Source organism: Poecilia formosa, unplaced genomic scaffold (assembly GCF_000485575.1).
Source record: "Poecilia formosa unplaced genomic scaffold, Poecilia_formosa-5.1.2 Scaffold10, whole genome shotgun sequence".
In the NCBI taxonomy this organism is placed as follows: domain Eukaryota; kingdom Metazoa; phylum Chordata; class Actinopteri; order Cyprinodontiformes; family Poeciliidae; genus Poecilia; species Poecilia formosa.
Window position 1 is genome coordinate 1,912,605 of NW_006799949.1, and position 18,418 is coordinate 1,931,022.

The following is an 18,418-nucleotide window of genomic DNA, read 5'->3' on the forward strand; positions in this document are numbered from 1 at the left end:
ATACATGCCACAAGCTCTCTCAGGAGGTCTCTGATGAAAAGAAAGCAGAATCCAGAGTGATGTACTGAAGACAGCAAACACTGGTCATTTGGGATTAACGCAGGTAAACAATAACAAACGGTACAATATTTGGGAGACTTATAATTGTTGCTTTAGACATCGTGTAATGCAGAAAGTGTGATTTCAGTGTCTCTTTTCAAGAATATTTAACAGGTTCTATCATTATTATTATTATTATTATTATTATTATTATTATTATTATTATTATTATTATTATTATTATTATTATTATTATTTTGCAACCTCATGTAAAACATGTTTAAAGTCAAAAATTGTGATTCATCGGGATTTACAGAGCTGTAGAGTCACATTTAGACTGTCCCTGTCCAGAAGCTCAGAAAATCATTTTTATACTCCAGGACGATGTGAAGCATGAATTTAAAAGTATATGAAAGTTTTCTTCATGAGAAAAATAAAATCAATAAAATCCTTTAACAATACAACTGCATATGAGACTGAAAAAAATCTGAACTATTCATGTAATCTGAGTGTTTGTGCTTTCATCTGAAACTTGATGAATGCCTTAGACAAAAAAATGTACTGCTAAAAGACACATTTATCAAATAGACTTATAGAAAATGCCTTCAAACAATTAAATTAACCATAAAATTAAATGATTTTGAAAATGAATACAAATAATTACTTTACAAAAATGTACCAATTTCATTAGTTCTATAAAACTAATCAAAGCACCTAATTTAATAATATGAATTGTTTGCAGAATACTACAATGTGCCTAATGCTCACACTAAAAGTTTTCAAAATCCACAACAAAAGGGGGGGAAAAAAAGTCTTTTGCGTGTTTGATGAAAACAACTGGCTGGTGAATTTTGATTAGGCACTGTAGGACAGAGAGCAGTGCCAGCAATGAGCAAATTCTGGCTCACAGCCCACAGCCTTGTACACTCAACATTAGTGTTGAAAACCAGGACAAAAAGGATATTGAACATAAGGAACAGAACAAATGATGTATATGAGCAGAGTTAAATCCCACGCTTGGAAATGTGGTAAAAAGCTTAGCACCGAAACAAAATGTAGTTTAGTTTCTCATTGCCCAGTAAACTCATGCCTCTAATTTGTGTAAACATTTTAACATTAAAAAAGTGAATGCCTATATTTTGATCATGTCCTTTTAACCTAAGTAACAGAATCACTACAGCAGATCATTCACACTTACCTTAAGTTCACGAAAGAAAACGCTGCTGCGGGCCCACTCCACAATAGAGAAGAGTGTTTGGTCAGCCATCTTGCACATCAGCCCAAATGTGTTGAGCTTCTCGTGCTTGCCTCGGCTGGCCTGCTCCTGCTGCAGATAGGCCAGGATCTTTGCCTGAACCTGTGGTTCATCGGGTTCACATTTTAGTAGCTCTACTATCAGATGGGGGAAGCTGGTTGGAGAGCCTGACTGGTAGGCATCGACGTAAGCGTAGCCCATGATGGACTCTGGAGAGCTGGTGTATGGGTCTGGATACTCAGACTTGATGGTGCGTGTGCCCTGGAAGTGTCCGTAGGCCGCCTGGTAGCCCTGTAGGCTGCCTGCGTGTGGTGGCATCGCCATACTGACAGGAGAAGTAACAAAAGGGCTACGATCGTAGTCTGTAGGAGGCAATGCTGTGGCGTGATGGTGATGATGGTGGTGGTGGTGGTGACTGGTGTGGTGACCGGCGTGGTGGCTCAGTGGAAGGCCTTTGGACGCTGCCGAGTGGATGTTCTGAATGGCTGAGGAGATAGTGAGGTCAGTGGGTACAGCTTGCATCACCTGGCTCATGGCCTCAATCTTAAGGCCGTTTGCTCGGATCAGCGCCTTCTTTTGCTGCTTCAGGGCACGGTCACGTTTGTACATTGGGCCAAACTTGTTACGACCGCCACGCATGCGGTCCGCTCGCACAGCTGAGAGGAAGACATGATAAAGAGGAGAAAAGCAGACAGTTAGTTCAAAAGTACGTTCAATATGCTACTCTTGGTGGCATTTCTGAAAGACAAAGCAAATGTTCACACTTTTACTTGTGATACATTCATATTACAAACCAAATGATGCACCTTGAATAAATTCGATCACCATGCAACATTAACTTGTATCAGAGGAAGGAGCAAAGATTGAGAAGAAAAAGTGCAAGAGTTTAGATTAGAATTATGAGGAAATAACACTGATTAGCACCTGTTTATGGCATTTGTTGGTAGTTTGTATACATAGGATCATCAATGATCGAACAGTGGTGAACTGATGTCAGGGTTAAATGATGCACATGAGGAGTGAAGTTTGGCTTATTTATTCTAATCCAACATCAGTTAAGGGGCTGCATAGCCATAAACCTGTCAGAGGGCCTCTGGTGGTCATGGCATTATGCCAAATCGTGTACGTTCACATGATGTGATCTGGACCAAACAGCACAATATTTCTCTTCAAAATCAGACTATCTTGAGAAGAGTGATTCAGTTTCTGTCAGCCTGTGGCTTTGATTTGTGAAACAAGTGGAAGCTATTAAAATTAGCCTCCATATAACAGAACTATTTAACAGTTTTATCATTTGAACATCTGTTTGAAAATGTTCGAAATGATCACTTGTAATCATTTAAAGCCTGTCATAGATTTATGAACCATTTACTCTGTCAGAGTAAAATATGGGGGATTCCACAGTTTTTCCTCTTGTCTCTTTCTCTTCCACCAAAACTTGTCTTGTGATGTCAATGTCCCATTACATCCCAAATGCTGAAACATTGGTACATACGCATTTTAGGGGCGGTGTTTACCATCAGTTTTCTGTATGGCAAAGGTTTATGCATGACAACTATACTTGACGTTTATCAGTTGACTTGCTAAAGCCCACAGACCAAAGTGATAGTGATGTTACTCATTGACCAGAATTTTAAACTTGTTTGAACCCAATGACAGAAGGATCATAGTACAACAGGTTCTATTTTTTTTTTTTTTTTTTTTTTTTGGTGGCGAAGGGTGTCTGGCCTCCCTCTCAGAAGTTAGTTAGCATTATGAACTCTGACAAAAATCTACTTTTCTGATTATGCAATCCCTAAAAGCTTTTAAAATGCCTGTGTCAATTAGCAAGGACTTCTTTATAAAGACCAAAGACATGATCTGTCTGACAATAATTCAATTGGGGTTCTTATTTTCTGATGAAACAAACGCACCCACGATGCTCCCCCGTTGCCCCCCTCCACCCCTCAGCGCAGGGATCCTGTGGTGAGGATCACAACGAGTGTGAGCTGTGGGTATTTCTAATGAACAAACTGGGCACACAGTGGACTGCAATGAGGTTCGTGTGTGATCTGACCGACTGCTGCCACAGGGAAGCTGCTCTACTATCTCTCAGTCGGGGGGCACTGGTGTTAATTATTCATACTTAATTACATCTTATTCTGACAAGGCTTTGCAGGGCCCAGCGTGCAAAAAGCCAACAGACGTCTGGGGCTTAATGCAGCATAAAAAGGGAAAAATATGCACTAGACTTTTCAGTGCTAATATTCACAAATATTAGACCCATATCGTCCTGATTTCGGAAACGGCTTCCATCTTTTTAAATGCATCAAAAATGCAGGCAAATACACTATTAAGCCCAAATATGTTTGACCTTTTCATACACAAGGACAAGTCAGATGCCGTAGCAAGTAATCTTAGGTCCACTGAGACGCCTGATGCTTTGACAGATGAATGAAAGAACAGAAGAGGGAAAGTGAAGTGGGGGTGTGGAGAAGGCGTGGAGCGGGACTTAAGTTCAGGGGCGAAAGATGGGCAGACACCCGTACAAAGACATATACGCATACCCACACACACATTCACGCATACACACCAAGCTGCCTTGGGAGGGATTTTAATGACCTCTTTCACAAAATGTGCCTGTCACTGATCTGAGCAAGGACCGCCGAGAGGGCAGCCACACACACACGCGCACGCACGCACACAGACACACGCTTATGTATAGATTTGACACCCGAACACAAAGTGGCTAACATGGAAAACATCACACACTGTTCCCCTTCAGAGAGATGGGAGCGTGCCAGACGGTCCACCACCTTGAAGAGACTCTGGTGGTTTAAATGCAGTGATTTACTCGCACTCCAACAGCCACTTCCCCACAATGTCCATTCAGCTAGACTCACAAATGATCATGACCATTGAGAAATTGCTCTCACATCAAAAAATAAAAAAGAAAAAAGAAGAAGAAGAAGAAATTGGAATTCCAGTCAAATGTATCCATTATACATTATTGTAGGGTAACTTTAACTATTAATGATTCTCCACAACAGCGTAATTAATGAGCTGAGAAACTAATAGTTGGCCCTACTGGGAAAACAAAATTAGGCCCTGACTGCCTTTCTCGCCTGCCTCGGACCAAGGGACCCACAGCGCATCATGAATACCAGAGTTGGTAGTGGTAGCGGTGGTGGGGGGGGGGGCATCTTACGACTACATACACATGCATACTGGCGCACACACACATGCACACATTTTTGTCTCTAATTAAACAAGGTGATTTGCATTCATGTAACATGGATTAATTTGGAGGGGGAGGGGAGAGGGGAAGAGTGCACACATGCATAAGGGGGCAGAGAGAACTGTGCATGTCTGAGCAAGGTGGCAATATGACAAGTGTTTGGACACTGCAACAATTTGGCTTCTGATGAGAATGAATTCATATGATCCCTATACCCAACAGAAATGAGAGCAATAAATATTTTAGTTTATCAATATAAAAGTTTATGAATTAACCGTTTCAGTGGCGTTGCCTTTCCTTTCAAGGTTAGATTGCTGCTTGCCAAGAAAAAAGGGTGAACTTATGTTTTATGGTCAGGGCTGGCTCAAAATTTTTAGGACCCATGTCAAAAACACTATTATAAGCAGCATATATAACTGAACAACCGTCTTTAAATTATGACTTACAAATAAACTATTAGAAAATATGTTGTTTTTTTTGTTTTGTTTTTTGTTTTTTTGTTTTTTTTTTTTTTAAGAAATTTGAATTCTTCTGAATTCAATATTCTGAAACCTTGGAAAGAAAATTATAAAGAGGCTTATTCCTAATAAACAAAACTACAAATATGTCTGTAAACAGTGTTGGTATCTTTATCTCCCTGCTAGACTAAAACCTTAAGCAGCAGCTTATTTCTCTTATGCCTGAAGCTTGCTCTGGACTGAGTGATTGGCTGGACAAAAACAGCCACAAACAGACTTTCAAACCAAGTCAACAAAAATATTTAGTTTCTGTCAGTAAATAACCACAGCATAAAGGCTGGAGACACAGAGATGAAATTGAAATATTGTTATGAAAAACAAACAAAAAAAATAAATTGTTTTTAAAACCAATTAAATTTGTGAATATGATTAATTACTTCTATAAAATGTGATGCTTGTTCCCCTTACAAGATAGGGGAAATATAACTTTTACTATGGTTATGCCAATTAAAAGCTACTGACACAAAGGAGGTTAATAGTGGGGCTTTAGGTTTGTATGGTTGAGGACATCATATACTCTGAGATGTTGTCTGACAGCACAAATGCAAAGACTGGGGAACATAAAATTCATAAATTTCCAATCTGACGCAACTCCTCCTATTCTCCAAAAATGTCCGCTGTTCCCGGGAGATGCTAACAGCCTCAAACTTGTACAAACAAGCAGAGACGCAGAGAGAAAATTCATTTTTTAGCAATGTAACATTTCCAAGAACACACCTACACACAGACAGTAACAAATACTGAACTCCTTTCTTACACACAGCCCTCAGTGCTTATATCCTCTGATTTATGGTTGTTTAATATACAGGAATATTAAGCGTGCGTAGGTGAGGATCCCTGTCGGCTGCCGGCATATTAATGGGTCCCGCGGAGCCTTGCTGACACCCTGTTTGTCATGTCGGGGCCCCGGCCCCTGCTCTGGATGCGCCCTATCCCATGCACACACATGAATACCTATGATACCTATGCATAAGTAATGGGACAGCTCCCCGGCTTTCCCACCACAGGTACTGAGAGGCTGATGGAAGACAAATCAGAGCTGGAAAGATGGAGACGGGGAGGAAATGAAAAGTGGAGGGAGCGGGGGAGAGATGCAGCAGGGAATATACAAACACTCAACCAGTGGTGCTAATTTCAACTAAGTGGCTCTTCAGAGGTTTTGAATTTGTAGTAAGCAATCAATTAAAATTTTATGAACGATTAACTGCATGCAAAAAAAAAGAAAAAAAAAAAACGATGTAAAAGGAGAAAGGGAGTCTCTGTGAGAGCATTATTTCTGAAATAACAAATTTATGTAGGGATCAAGATATTAATGTTATGCTCTGCCTTTAAAATGATACACAAGTGAAGGAAGTATTAGGCAGCTCAGTGAAGCATATGATACAAGACAACTATTAGCAAGCAAAAAGACAATCATGCCAGTGGGAGCTGTTCAAATATAGCACGCTTCACTGGCTGCGGCGAGTGATGTTCTAATGAATCAAATCTTGTTTTTTCAGGGGGACAATGCAGGCGGGAGATGCTAACAGCATACCAAGAAGAGAGTGTGCTTGCAGCATGTGGATGGATTGGATTCTTTCACTCAAAATCACTCACATAAAGACTTACCATCCTTCACTGTTTTAGCCATATTTACTGAAAACATTTTTGAAGAAAAGTTTTAAAAGATCTGACAGCATCGTTCACACCTAATTTACTTATTAATGTTGAACTAATAAACATTTAGATCAAAGTTCATACTTTGTTGCTTTTGTTTTTACTCCAACTGAGATAATATAATAATGTTCTGTCTATTTTATTGGGAAAGATGCAAGTTTACCAACTCACATATGCAACAGATTTTAAAAGACAACAGTAAACCATAATCTGATAATATATTGTCACTCAGCCACTCTACTTAAACTGAAACAACACTTTCACCAAAATAATGGCACACCACAACATGCAAAATTCTTTCACTGACTTTTTTTTAATAAAAAACATAAATGGGACTTTTTTTTTGTCTCAAAGGATGTAATCAGTTTTGTAATGTTCAAGCAAATCTCTCTAGAAAAGAAAAAGGAACCTGCCTAAGTCTTATAGAGTTCTCACTGACCAATCTGTTCAGATTTGCAAAAATTCCTGAGTGAGCTTGTACTCCAAGTCTGAACTACTGGTTATTGACATTAATTTGCTAATGTTAACGTTAGCAAATTGACGTTAATTTGCTAACTGAGCTCTTTTTATTGCACGAGGTGCAATGACAAATTTGGATGGAGAGTTATTGCACTGAATCAGACACTTCAACATGTTTCCCCCGACCTTCTTTCTAAAACTGAACAAACTGCCTCACTGGTTGTAACAAAGGCTCAACAATTAAAAATAAAAGCCACCAAAAAGTCGTACACAAGAAAGCAAACTAAAAAAGTGGCACTTGGAGGCAACTGTCAAGTTTTCTTTAAATTTGGTCTCTGGTTTATCTCCTAAATTTACATGTTTCTGAAGGCCATCATGCGCCGTAACGCAGCACATGGCTGAGATCATTTTCTCTTTTTAGATTAAATGACAACTACTTCCTGCTGCCTGTGGCCATCTGAACAACTTTCCTGTCATGAATATATGTATGTGTTTAGAAGGCAGAGCTGTATGCGTGTGCCTGGGTGTGTGTGTGCGTGTGTAGGTGTGTGTGTGTGTGTGCGTTTGTTTGTAATACCTTGTGGGGACGATTTTCCTGACATATACTACGTTGTGGGGACCAATCGCTCCTCGTGGGGACCTGAGCCTGGTCCCCACGAGGGGAAACCCTGTTTTTGGGTCAGGGGTCAGAGTTAGGGCTAAGGTATGAATTGAGTTTTGGTTAGNGTTAGGGTTAGGGTTAGGTATGTGATGGTTAGGGTTAGGAAAAGGGTAAAGGTAAGGTTTAGCCTGTAGAAATTAGTAGAAATGAATGGAAGTCAATGGAAAGTCCCCACAAAGATAGCAAAACAAACATGTGTGTGTGTGTAGGTGTGTGTGTGTGTGGTAAAGGGTGTCAGCTCTTCTGTGTGGGAGGTCTTTACTGGATGTGGCAGGAGTCGCCCACTGGAGCTTCTGGCACCTGACAGAGCGCTGCAGGGCCTCTTCTTGCCTACGAGCGGAAAGTTACCGCCGGCAAAACAAATCAAACACAACCAACCACCCCCTCCTATCCCTCCTCGCGCCCCTGTTAGCTTTCAAATGACCGTCCGGGACTTTCTGCCCAAAGGCCATTCACAGTTAATAGCTGTTAATAAAACCATAATGGCAGGTCGATGGAGACACCTTGAGATTTTTGCTTTGTTTCTGTTTCCTTTTTGTTGTTTTATCCTTTAGTTTTGCTGTAAATGTAAGCATGTATGTGATCTTTTTTTTTTTTTTCCCCAAAACCATCACACAACATTTAAAATTATTTGTGAGAAAATAAATGCAATTACAGTAATTTCCAGAATAAAAGTAAATTACAATCAGATGTTTAGGCTTTAAATAGTTTTACATTCAACTAAAATGGAGACAGACTTTTCAAATTTCCAAAGACAGTTTCCAAACTAATGTGTGGAGTAAATCCTAATTTCTGAGATGAAATGAGGCCTCGGCACATTTAACCAAAAGAACAACATTCTAACTGTAATATTTTATATTTCTCTTTACACTTACAACCAGACAACCCTCCCCACCCACAATTTGCCCCCAACTATCTCCGACCTGTTACTCCATGCCAAAAAGCGATGATGGATATCGTCTAATAAAAAAAGCAATTTTTTATCTTTGCAAGAAAAAAAGTACATTCGAGAAAATACTGCTGTCCAAATAGCTTCTTTATGTAGTATTTTGCTTTATCTCTGAGCACCAACTAAGAATTCAGTGTTTAGAAAGCCGTCTTCATGCAAAATAATAATACAAGCATACATTCCCTTTGAGTTTCAGGTAAATAAAAATGAAGAAATGAAAACGCCTGCCTTCTATGCTCAGCTGAGAATTCATGGAAGCTGCCTTCTTACTCATCTAGATGCATTGTGTCAGATCTTTGTTTATTAATATTGAAATGTCTACAACAGACATCTGGAATGAACTGAATCTGATGTGAGTTATTCATAATACTCCTATGAACTTAAGAGGCTACGTGATGACTTGTGGAAAGCTTGGATTAAATATTTTCACGTCCACACTTTCACTGAAAAAAAAACAAACAAAAAAAAAACAACATCTTGCTTTGTATCTCAAAAACAGTGTTCTTATTTTTCTGTATGGCCATTTTTTCTGAAGCAAATTTGAAAACTCCCCAGATATAAGAACCCTTTCCTTCTAAAGCAACAGCTGCACGTCTATCACCAAAAATTTACCCTCAGCACCTGCGGGTACTGCTTGGCAGAGCTTGTACTACAACTCCCCATAACCTTGTGTACAGGGGCAAGACAAATCTAAATGCAGGAGCCAAAATTCAGTAGAAAAGTTGCCACTTTCAGTCACTCTGCAATAAACCAAAGAGCAGAGCACTGAAAAAAAACAAAAAAGTCCTCATACCTTCTAGCTTCATGCCGACAGTGAGGCACTTTTGGAAGCGGCAGTACGGACAGCGCTTTCTCTGGGTCTTGTCAATCTGGCAGCTCTGGTTCTCTATACACGTGTAGCGCTTGTTGTTCTGGACGGTGCGCTTGAAGAAGCCCTGTGGAGAGAACCAATTAAGACGTCAACCTGCTTGACCCCTGCAATGCGATAGTAATTGGCCCATTCACACTCCCAGACAGATGGAGAGGGACAGCCTTAATGGATACATGCACACACACACACACACACACACACACAGACAGACACACGCAGAGGGGAGTTTTTAAAGATATTCTACAATGTGCGCGATGCTTCAGTTTTTGTGTTTCCACAAGCTATTTCAGGTTAATTTATGGTTAGTGTGTCACACTAAATTTAGTCATAAAATCCATTTCTTTATAACACCCTTAGTGAAATGACTTGGATTTTAACTGATGAGCTGCACATAAACTTTTGTTTAGCTGTTTTGATTTGTTCTCCAGTGCTTCACTGCATTTTAAACTACTTCATAAAATATTTGGCTACTCATTTTCAATATTCCCTTTTCACACAAAAAGTCCAGGAATTAAGTAATTTTTTCAACCCTATATTTAATTATTGAATAATATGGCCAGGACACACGAGAGCAAAAAATCCAATAAATTATATACATAATTTAAAGTTCCGGGATTATAGACATTCATACACGGAATTTATTATTGGCAGCTGCAGTGAAAATCAAACACAGGAAGGTGGTATTAACGTATTCTAGATCCATAACCTAGGAGGAGAATCCTTAAACCTGCTCTTTAAAATAAAATAAAAAAGAAGGTGCTGCTGTCAATATCTCACCAAACACATATTTAATTGACAATCTGCATTGCCTGATCTGACCAAACACAGGAAAAAAAAAGGGCAGAGCTTTGGATTCTGGAAAATTGACTCCCTACTTTAGTATTTGTGCTTCAGCAATACTTTCTTCTTAGCATTCATGTACAAGAGCTCAACCTGATTCCAACTCGCTTTTTAAGCGTGCAACTACTTACTGAAAACTGCTCTTTTCAGATGCACTGCGAGCCAAGACTTAAATTGCTGTTTTAGCTTTTGCATGACTGATAGAAACAGCTTTTATTCCATTTACGCTGCAGTGCAATCAGGCTTAATCAAAGGCAAAAGTATATAATAACTTTACTCTAGTATTTAGGAAGCACTGTTCCCGTATGTGTGCAGCAACTGAGTCTAACTTCTAAGTTTCTGATCCATAAGCCAGCCGCATGGAGCGACGATATTTTAGGACTCAGAGGTTATTCTGTTGTTGTTCTGTTGGAACTCAAAAGAAGATCTCGTGTTATTATTCCAGAAAGTTTGATGCAATAACATGTTTATCTTACTGAGGTGAAGCACATGAACAGAAATGATCTTTGCACTTCAATGACAGCTGATGAGTGTGTGTGGTGTGTGTGTGTGTGTGTGTGTGTGTGCGTGTGTGTGTGTGTGTGTGTCTATAAGCACTTTTGACATCTGCAGATGCAACTGTTCTATTGTTCATGATGTGCATCAGATCTATTTGTTCTGTAGCACATCAAACGCTCAAAGTATGAATCTAATTAGTAGGTCCTAATAACAATCATGCTATACATGATTTACAGCCTATGTGGGATGATAGGGAGCTCAGTTAAAAATAAAAGTGGATCATGGCCAAGATTTGACAGAACTAGACATGATTAAATCTCATCACTGATTTTTACACTGATCAACCTGGAAGTCGCTTCCAGTGAAATGAAGATGGATCTAGCCTGGATGAGCCTGAATCGCTGCTCGCATCTATTTAATGGCAGAATGAACCTGTAATGTGTCAGCAGGCTGATTTATCAGCCCAGCCCTGATGATCATACGAACTGCTACATTTTAGCGATAATCAATGACAGGCTTTGGGTAATTATCAATATCATTAATGTTTCACCAAGGATATGCAGCATTCCATAAAGCACCTCTTCATCTGCATCCAGAACACACACATACGCGCGCACGCGTGCACACGCACACACACACACACACACACACACACACAAAACATCAGCATGTTTAAAGTCAGCCGGGAAACATGCAGATTGGCTGCGCAGACGCTGAGGAGCACCAGAGATGCCACTGACGTCTCCCTACAAGCAAATATTCAGCATCTCAAGGTCAAACTATGGGATCAAATCTATAACATCTGCTTTGAATAATGACCACATAGGCAAGAAATGTGCACTGCAGCATCAATACTGCGAGCTGCAATTTTACGCTGAAGAGCGTTAATGTGGAGACATTTGTCTTGGCTTAATTTTGCACTGACAGCTTTACTGAACTGGGGGGGAAAAAAAGGAAGAGAAGGACAAATAAGTTGTTGACAGAGTTCAAGTTTAACAGCATGGTACGTTTTATTTTACTCATGTCTTGTCATGCACGGAAACACGTAGCTCGGGCAAAGCGGATGATCTTCTAATGAAGATGTGACGAGAAATTTAGACAGGAGCTTTCTCAAACAGCACCATCACTAGAGTACATTTTGCCTCAAGTGTTGCAACCCTCCCACATATTTTGCGATGTATGGAATTTCAGATTTTGATATGGATTATGTTGCTCACTGCCCAGGGCACCATTCTGTTAGGACAAGGTTTGAAACTTGGGGGGAAAAAAATAAAAACTTCTCTGTTTGTTACACTCCAAACGAGTTTTCTATTGTGAATTCATGTGCAGTCAAAGGGGAGCGTATAAGCACTGCAAGAGAACAAAGTGATTGTGCTTGGAACTGGTCTATTCTGGACTAAGTTTAAGGCCTATCCCACTGCGTCTTGAGGAATCGGGACAGTAACTGATCACCTCTATTTTGAACTATTGTCTGTCTGTCTGGTTGCAAAACTGGCAACAAAGACAGATACATTGATCGTGTAATTGTCTCCAGCATCATTGCACAGGAATATTTAAGAATTTGTTTCACCCAATTTTGATAAGGAAGTTAGAGTGTTCTTCTGTTATATATTTTTTGGAGAGAATGCAACTGCATAGCATACAACAAAACTTTAAGAGTGAAAAGCCACTTTAGCACTTTAGCAGAAAAGGTTCAGTTATTTATATAATATATATAAAAAGTTTGACTAAACACTAAAAGTTTTGCTTGGATGCTAAATTGCCCATGTCACACAAGCATAAACTTGACACCCTAATGCTGACAAGACTGGATGTTAAAGCAGCTACACAGCTTTAAACAGCTTTAACCTTCCTAACAAAACGGTACTTAACTGCTTGTGCGGTGGCACACGGCACCGCACAAGCACAAACCATATTTGACGTTGCAGTCCAGGAAAATCTAAACATTTTCTCGTCTTACGGGGCACCCACCTTGCAGCTTTCGCAGGTCAGGAGTCCATAGTGATACCCGGAAACCTTGTCCCCGCACACGGGACACATCTCGTCCAGGTCTTCGTCATAGGAGTAGTCCATCATTTTTAACTGGGGGGCTGCAAGAGGACACACGGAGACACACACGCAGAGTGAAGTCTATTTCAGTGTTGAGCGCTCTTTTCCCCCCAAAAGCCCGCTCTCATCCATCAAGGTGAACCGCGGAGGGACTCCGCGTCGCAGCTGAATGGGATTTTGTGAAACTTCTGTTTCTCTTCTGAAGCTTTAAATCGTGCCCCCAGACACTATGAAGGGTCGATTCTGGAGTGTGTGGAGAGGGACGCAACCATTTCTCCCTCTTACTCCTCACTCTTCTTACAGCCAAAAAAATAAAATAGAAAAAAAAAAAAAGTGCATGAAAGTCAGCCTCATAAATATGCATGCGTCTAAGTCGTGAAATCGCTGGGGGAAATGGGGAGATATTAGACTTGAGGATTGGATGAGAAAATGTTACCGCCCACAGACAAATGAAAACACACAGAGAAGCCCTTATCTTTGCGGGCGATTAGAAAAAAACATCTAAAACCAACATTTTTTTTTTCTTCACTAAGAATCAGCACTAACGCCAAAGGCCAGTTCAGGAGGATTTAAATCTGCTTTAAAGTTGTGAAAAAGCAGCAGCGATATTTCATGTTATCTGAACAAGTTCTTAAATATAAATTTAATTTGGAATCAGAAAAATAAAAGTCATTATTGTCAATCTGGAAAGGACGGAATTCAAAAAACAGATGCGCGTAAAATGTCCCAATTATATTTTCACAAATATCCCTCACTAAAAAAAATAAAAAATAAAAATACAACACGTCAAACGATTTTTAAAAGTTGCTCTTGTTTACCATTGATCTGATTTCAGTTTTGGAAATACTTTCATGTGTATGAGTATCTGTGTGTGAGCAAACAGCCAAGCATGCATTTACAACAGTTTAAAGCATTTTATGGTACTTATCATAAAAAAGCAAAGCAGCCAAGATCAAACAGGAAAACCTCGGTGGATGCGGCTGTAAAAGTGGAAATATTTTGTCAGCCACAGACGCCTTTTCCGTGGCCTTCACACACATACACATACACACACATGCACACACATATTAGTGCACCATTCACTTAAAGAAAAAAAGTACGCTTCATCTGCTCTCCGAGACCCGTTAATTAGACATGATTTGTAGTTTGTTAACGCGTTTCCCTACTGGGATCGGCGCTGAATTTTCGAGTTGAAGCAACAAGTTCTACCAGACTGCTGATTTTTTTTTTTCTTAACTCTATTTTTCAGAGACGTTCAAAGCAAATTTACCTTCTGAACTCTCTTTTTTCTTTTCTTTTCTTTTCTTTTCTTTTTTTTTCTCTTTTTTTAAATTTATTTTTACATTTTTTCGCTCTAAAGCGCATAAACGAAATAATATTACTACATGCTGCGTGTTCGCTCTGTAGGTGCTGCACAGCTGACTAAAGATAAAGAATTTTGCGAGGACAAAATGATTATAGCAGTTAAAACTTCACGCAGCAAAAAAAAAGCTTATATATATATATATTACCATTAAATAAAAGGGAAACAGCGTTTGCTTTTTAAGAATTTATTTCAACAAATCGGTGTTTTTTTAACAAGTACAGAAAGACCACCTGTTCAAACATCCAATCAAACCAGAATAATGACAAAAAATATATTTCCACTCACGTTACCTCGTTTTTTTTTTCTTCGTCAAATCAGATAATAAACCCCCAAACAAACCACTCCTTCTATGAGCCTTATCACTGTGTCATAAAACCAAAGAGGACTAATTGATTTCCCGCTTATATTGCAGTGGAATGACATGTGTGGAATAAACAGGGTTACACGTGTTTATCTTTGACAATGAGTCAGTCTTTTTTTTTCTTTTTCTTTTTTTCTCCGCTGCTGCGAGTGTAGTCTGTTTCGCGGGAAGATCAAGAAAATAAAATTAATGTAAGCCCGAGGGAAATGTGCATAATTATGTCAATTCTAAGAAACGTTATAGCATCAAAGATGCTTTTTTTTTTAAATCAGATCATTAATTCTGCTTTTCACACAGGAAAATAATGGTATGTCTTTCATTCATGTGTTTAAAAGTAAAATGTCATTTTATTATGTAGCAAATAAAAAACCTCCACCGACTTTCGAATTTATACAATTTAGTTTTATATATATATATATATATATATATATATATATATATATATATATATATATATATATATATATATATATATATTATTTTGTGAAGACATTAGGAGACTGCATATTTGAGAACACAGTTTCGTTTTATTTCTCACACTTTTACAAGGACAGGAAAACTTTGGATCAACTCGTCAAATCAGATGATGATTCTGGACTTTTAAGTTGTCTTCTGGGGGTAATAAATGTCTGTCTGACTCTTGAATATATTTTGTTTACAAATTACAGATGATCCTGAAAATTGTCATTTTATGGCATTAAGACGTAGGCTGGTGGTCTAATTACAAAACCTCGGAAATAGAAACAAGATAAACGCTTACGTACGGGTTCCCCGCCTTTCAGGTTTTTGCGCGTTTTTTGATGTTTGGTTAATTGACAGCTGATTGTGATAATTGTTCACCAGCAAAAACGTAAAGAATTGCATTTAAATTTGCATCTAAATATATATCCTGGGTTGAAATGTAAAAAAATAATAATAAGAAGAATAATAATATAAATAAATTATTAAAGTTTATGGAGACCAATTTCCGTAACTCTTCAATGCGTCAAATAAATACATCCAGCCATTAAACACTTTTATGGCACTAGTTTTATGAAAGTGGCTGGAGCCATCCGTGTAAAAGTGACGCAAATAACTTTGCACCAAAGTTTTTACTTTAGCGCGCTGAGAACTTCAGCCAGATGCGCTGCTCAAAAGTGGACACTTCATTATGGAGCAGTTACATCTATAGACAATCGGCGGAGTGACTATTCTTACCTTGCAAGTTCCTTGGCATGTGCCCCTGTTCCCCATACGATCGAGTGAGTCCCAAAGATTCAGTCTCGACTTTGGGCAGCATGTCAGCGCTGCCGGCCCGAGCTGGAGACCGCGCACCGCTCGGCGGGACACCTGGATGTGTGAGTCAAACACACTTCGAAGTGTCCCGAAAGCTTCTTCTTCTTTTTTTTTTTCTATTCTGGTCTGTTTCTTACTTTCTGTCTCTCCCGCTTTCTCCCTCCGTCTTCCAAATTATTGGACCATGCTTTCAGGCTGATCCAGACCACTCAGACTTTCTCTAAACGTGATCGAAACGCGCATATACTCAGATACCCGATCGCTGTTACTCAACTTCACTTATTTACTTTAACTATCTGCGTCTGAGAGAAGGGAAACTACAATGCTGCTTCCCCCTTTTAAGGATTTAACGAGGGGCAGATGCGCGATAAGTTGGTAAATTTCTCTCTGCTAAATGAAAAACTGCGCAACGTCCGGATAGAAGGACGACGGCAAGTTTGCCTTTATCTCTTCCAGAATTCCTTAAAGCACGTCACCAATTAACACGAGGCTGTCAGAGTAACTTAAAGCCTTGAGTAGACAAGCACGCGCCGGCGGGGCAGCCCTCCCCTAAGCGTAAAGTCGGCTTCGGTGTCTTGGTCGGACTGTCTGGAGATGTGGAGACCTGTCCTCTTCCTCCTCCTCCTCCCCCACCCCCTCCTCGCGGCTTTGTTTACGCCCGTCTCTCCAATCCGAGGCGCATGCGGTCATCTGACATCACGTCTCATCGGTCCAATCAGGCAAGGAGACCGGGAAGTATTGCCTCAAAGCCCCGTAGTTCCACGGCTCTGAAATCTCAGCTGTTTAATCCCGTTAATGATGGACTTTAAAAAGCTGCATTGATGGATTGAGGTGGGGTGAGGGTGATGGGGGACAGGGAAAATAATAATAATAAAAAAAAATAAAAAAAAGGTGATGCAACTGCAGACTCCCCATTAGCCCACGGTGTGCAGTCAGAGCGCAAAGGTATGTGGTGTAGAGCGTGTGAAACAAGCTGAGAAAAGCCCAGGCGTTCATCTGTTTCTGTACGTTTATTTCTGTTTATATGTATGTCTATTCTGTTGTCTGTGTCCTGTTTTATTAATCTGAAAATCTATTTTAGAATGTCCTAAGTATTTACTGTAAATAATGTATTAAATGTATAGCTGTTTTCCGTTCACAGTGTTCAAGTGTTCTGTTAAATAAAAAAAATAAAAAAATCAGTTTAAGTGCTTGAATTTGTTTGCGCAGATTTGGAGAACAAAATGTGTGTAAAATTGGCCTGCAGTTTGAGGTGCCTTTGTGTACATATCAAAGCAACCTCCGCTCCCCAAGTTATATCGTTGTATTTGATTTATTACAAGCAGCTTAAGTGGATAACAGTCAGAGATCTCACTTTGGGTATTTCAGCTTTCCTGTTAAAGGGGTACATCCAAGTAGAGTCACCTGGCAGAAATGAGAGGCCCGCCCGCAAAATAAGGCCAGCTCCGCAAACACGAGTGGAACTTGTGCGCTCATCCAGATTTGCACTTGAGAGTAGAAAAAAAAAATGACTGGAACATCAAAAGGATTTTACACCATAATAGCCAGCTTATTTTAGAAATAAATGGAAATCTGATGAAAGGCGACATATAGGTATAGAGTATACAAAACTGCAAAATCACAGGATTTTTTAAGTACAAAGCAACCTGTTGCACGAATAACTTTAACCTGTTATTTGTGCAAAGTCTCAGGGCTGAATATAAAAAGACTGTGGGCCCTTGTTGGAGTTTCCTTTATGCATACAATTTACAATTTCTTTCTTTCTTTTTCTAAAGAAAAGAAGTTCTTTCTCAATTTTATGCCGGGCTGAAACACAAATCAGTCTCTTTGTAGAATCCAAATGTTCCAGATGTTACTTGCTTTTCATGTTTTTCTTTTCCTAAAATAGCCTCACCTCACTACCTGGAATCCTGGATCTCTTTTGGCTTTCGAAAGCCAAAAGAGATTTAAATAGTCCTCCCCAAAGATTTGTGTCCTCATTTAAGATGAAATAATTTAATTCACTTTTCTTCAGTAGATCAACCTTACTGTGGTCATTATTCATGATTATTTGTAATTATTTATGACACCAAAATCTCTGGACAAATGTAGGTTATTTGTAAACATTTGTGTGTAGAGTCAGAGAACCTCTGATAACTGCTAATGGGGGGAGCTGTCATCAGTTTTGTGGGCTGGGGGTAGCTGAGCTAGGGGTGCAGGTCAAGTTATAAAATGACACAGAGACTGATAAGAACTTCTATGGCAAGCTAGCTTTAGAAGAATGATTAACTTGTATGGAGAAAAAGAGAGATGTGGCAAAAGGTAAGCAACATAGAGACATATGAGAATCATGAATATCAAGACTTAAAATATTCATTAAGATATGGCAATCAATGTGCATTTGACTTTGTATAGATAAAGACGT

The 18,418-nt window shown here is 39.3% G+C and overlaps 1 protein-coding gene across 1 annotated transcript in view; it reads right to left on the bottom strand.

Moving 5' to 3' along the window:
• nr5a2 (nuclear receptor subfamily 5, group A, member 2) overlaps positions 1-16,624 on the bottom strand; it is a 71,218-nt gene extending 54,594 nt beyond the window's left edge. The window contains exons 1-4 of the mRNA XM_007541475.2: positions 15,937-16,624; positions 12,935-13,053; positions 9,548-9,689; positions 1,238-1,950 (exon numbers count right to left, since the gene is read on the bottom strand). Of these exons, the coding sequence (XP_007541537.1) occupies positions 1,238-1,950; positions 9,548-9,689; positions 12,935-13,053; positions 15,937-16,018 (1,056 nt within the window). The 5' untranslated portion in view covers positions 16,019-16,624. The remainder of the gene's footprint in view (positions 1-1,237; positions 1,951-9,547; positions 9,690-12,934; positions 13,054-15,936) is intronic.
• Between the last annotated feature and the right edge of the window lie 1,794 nt (positions 16,625-18,418).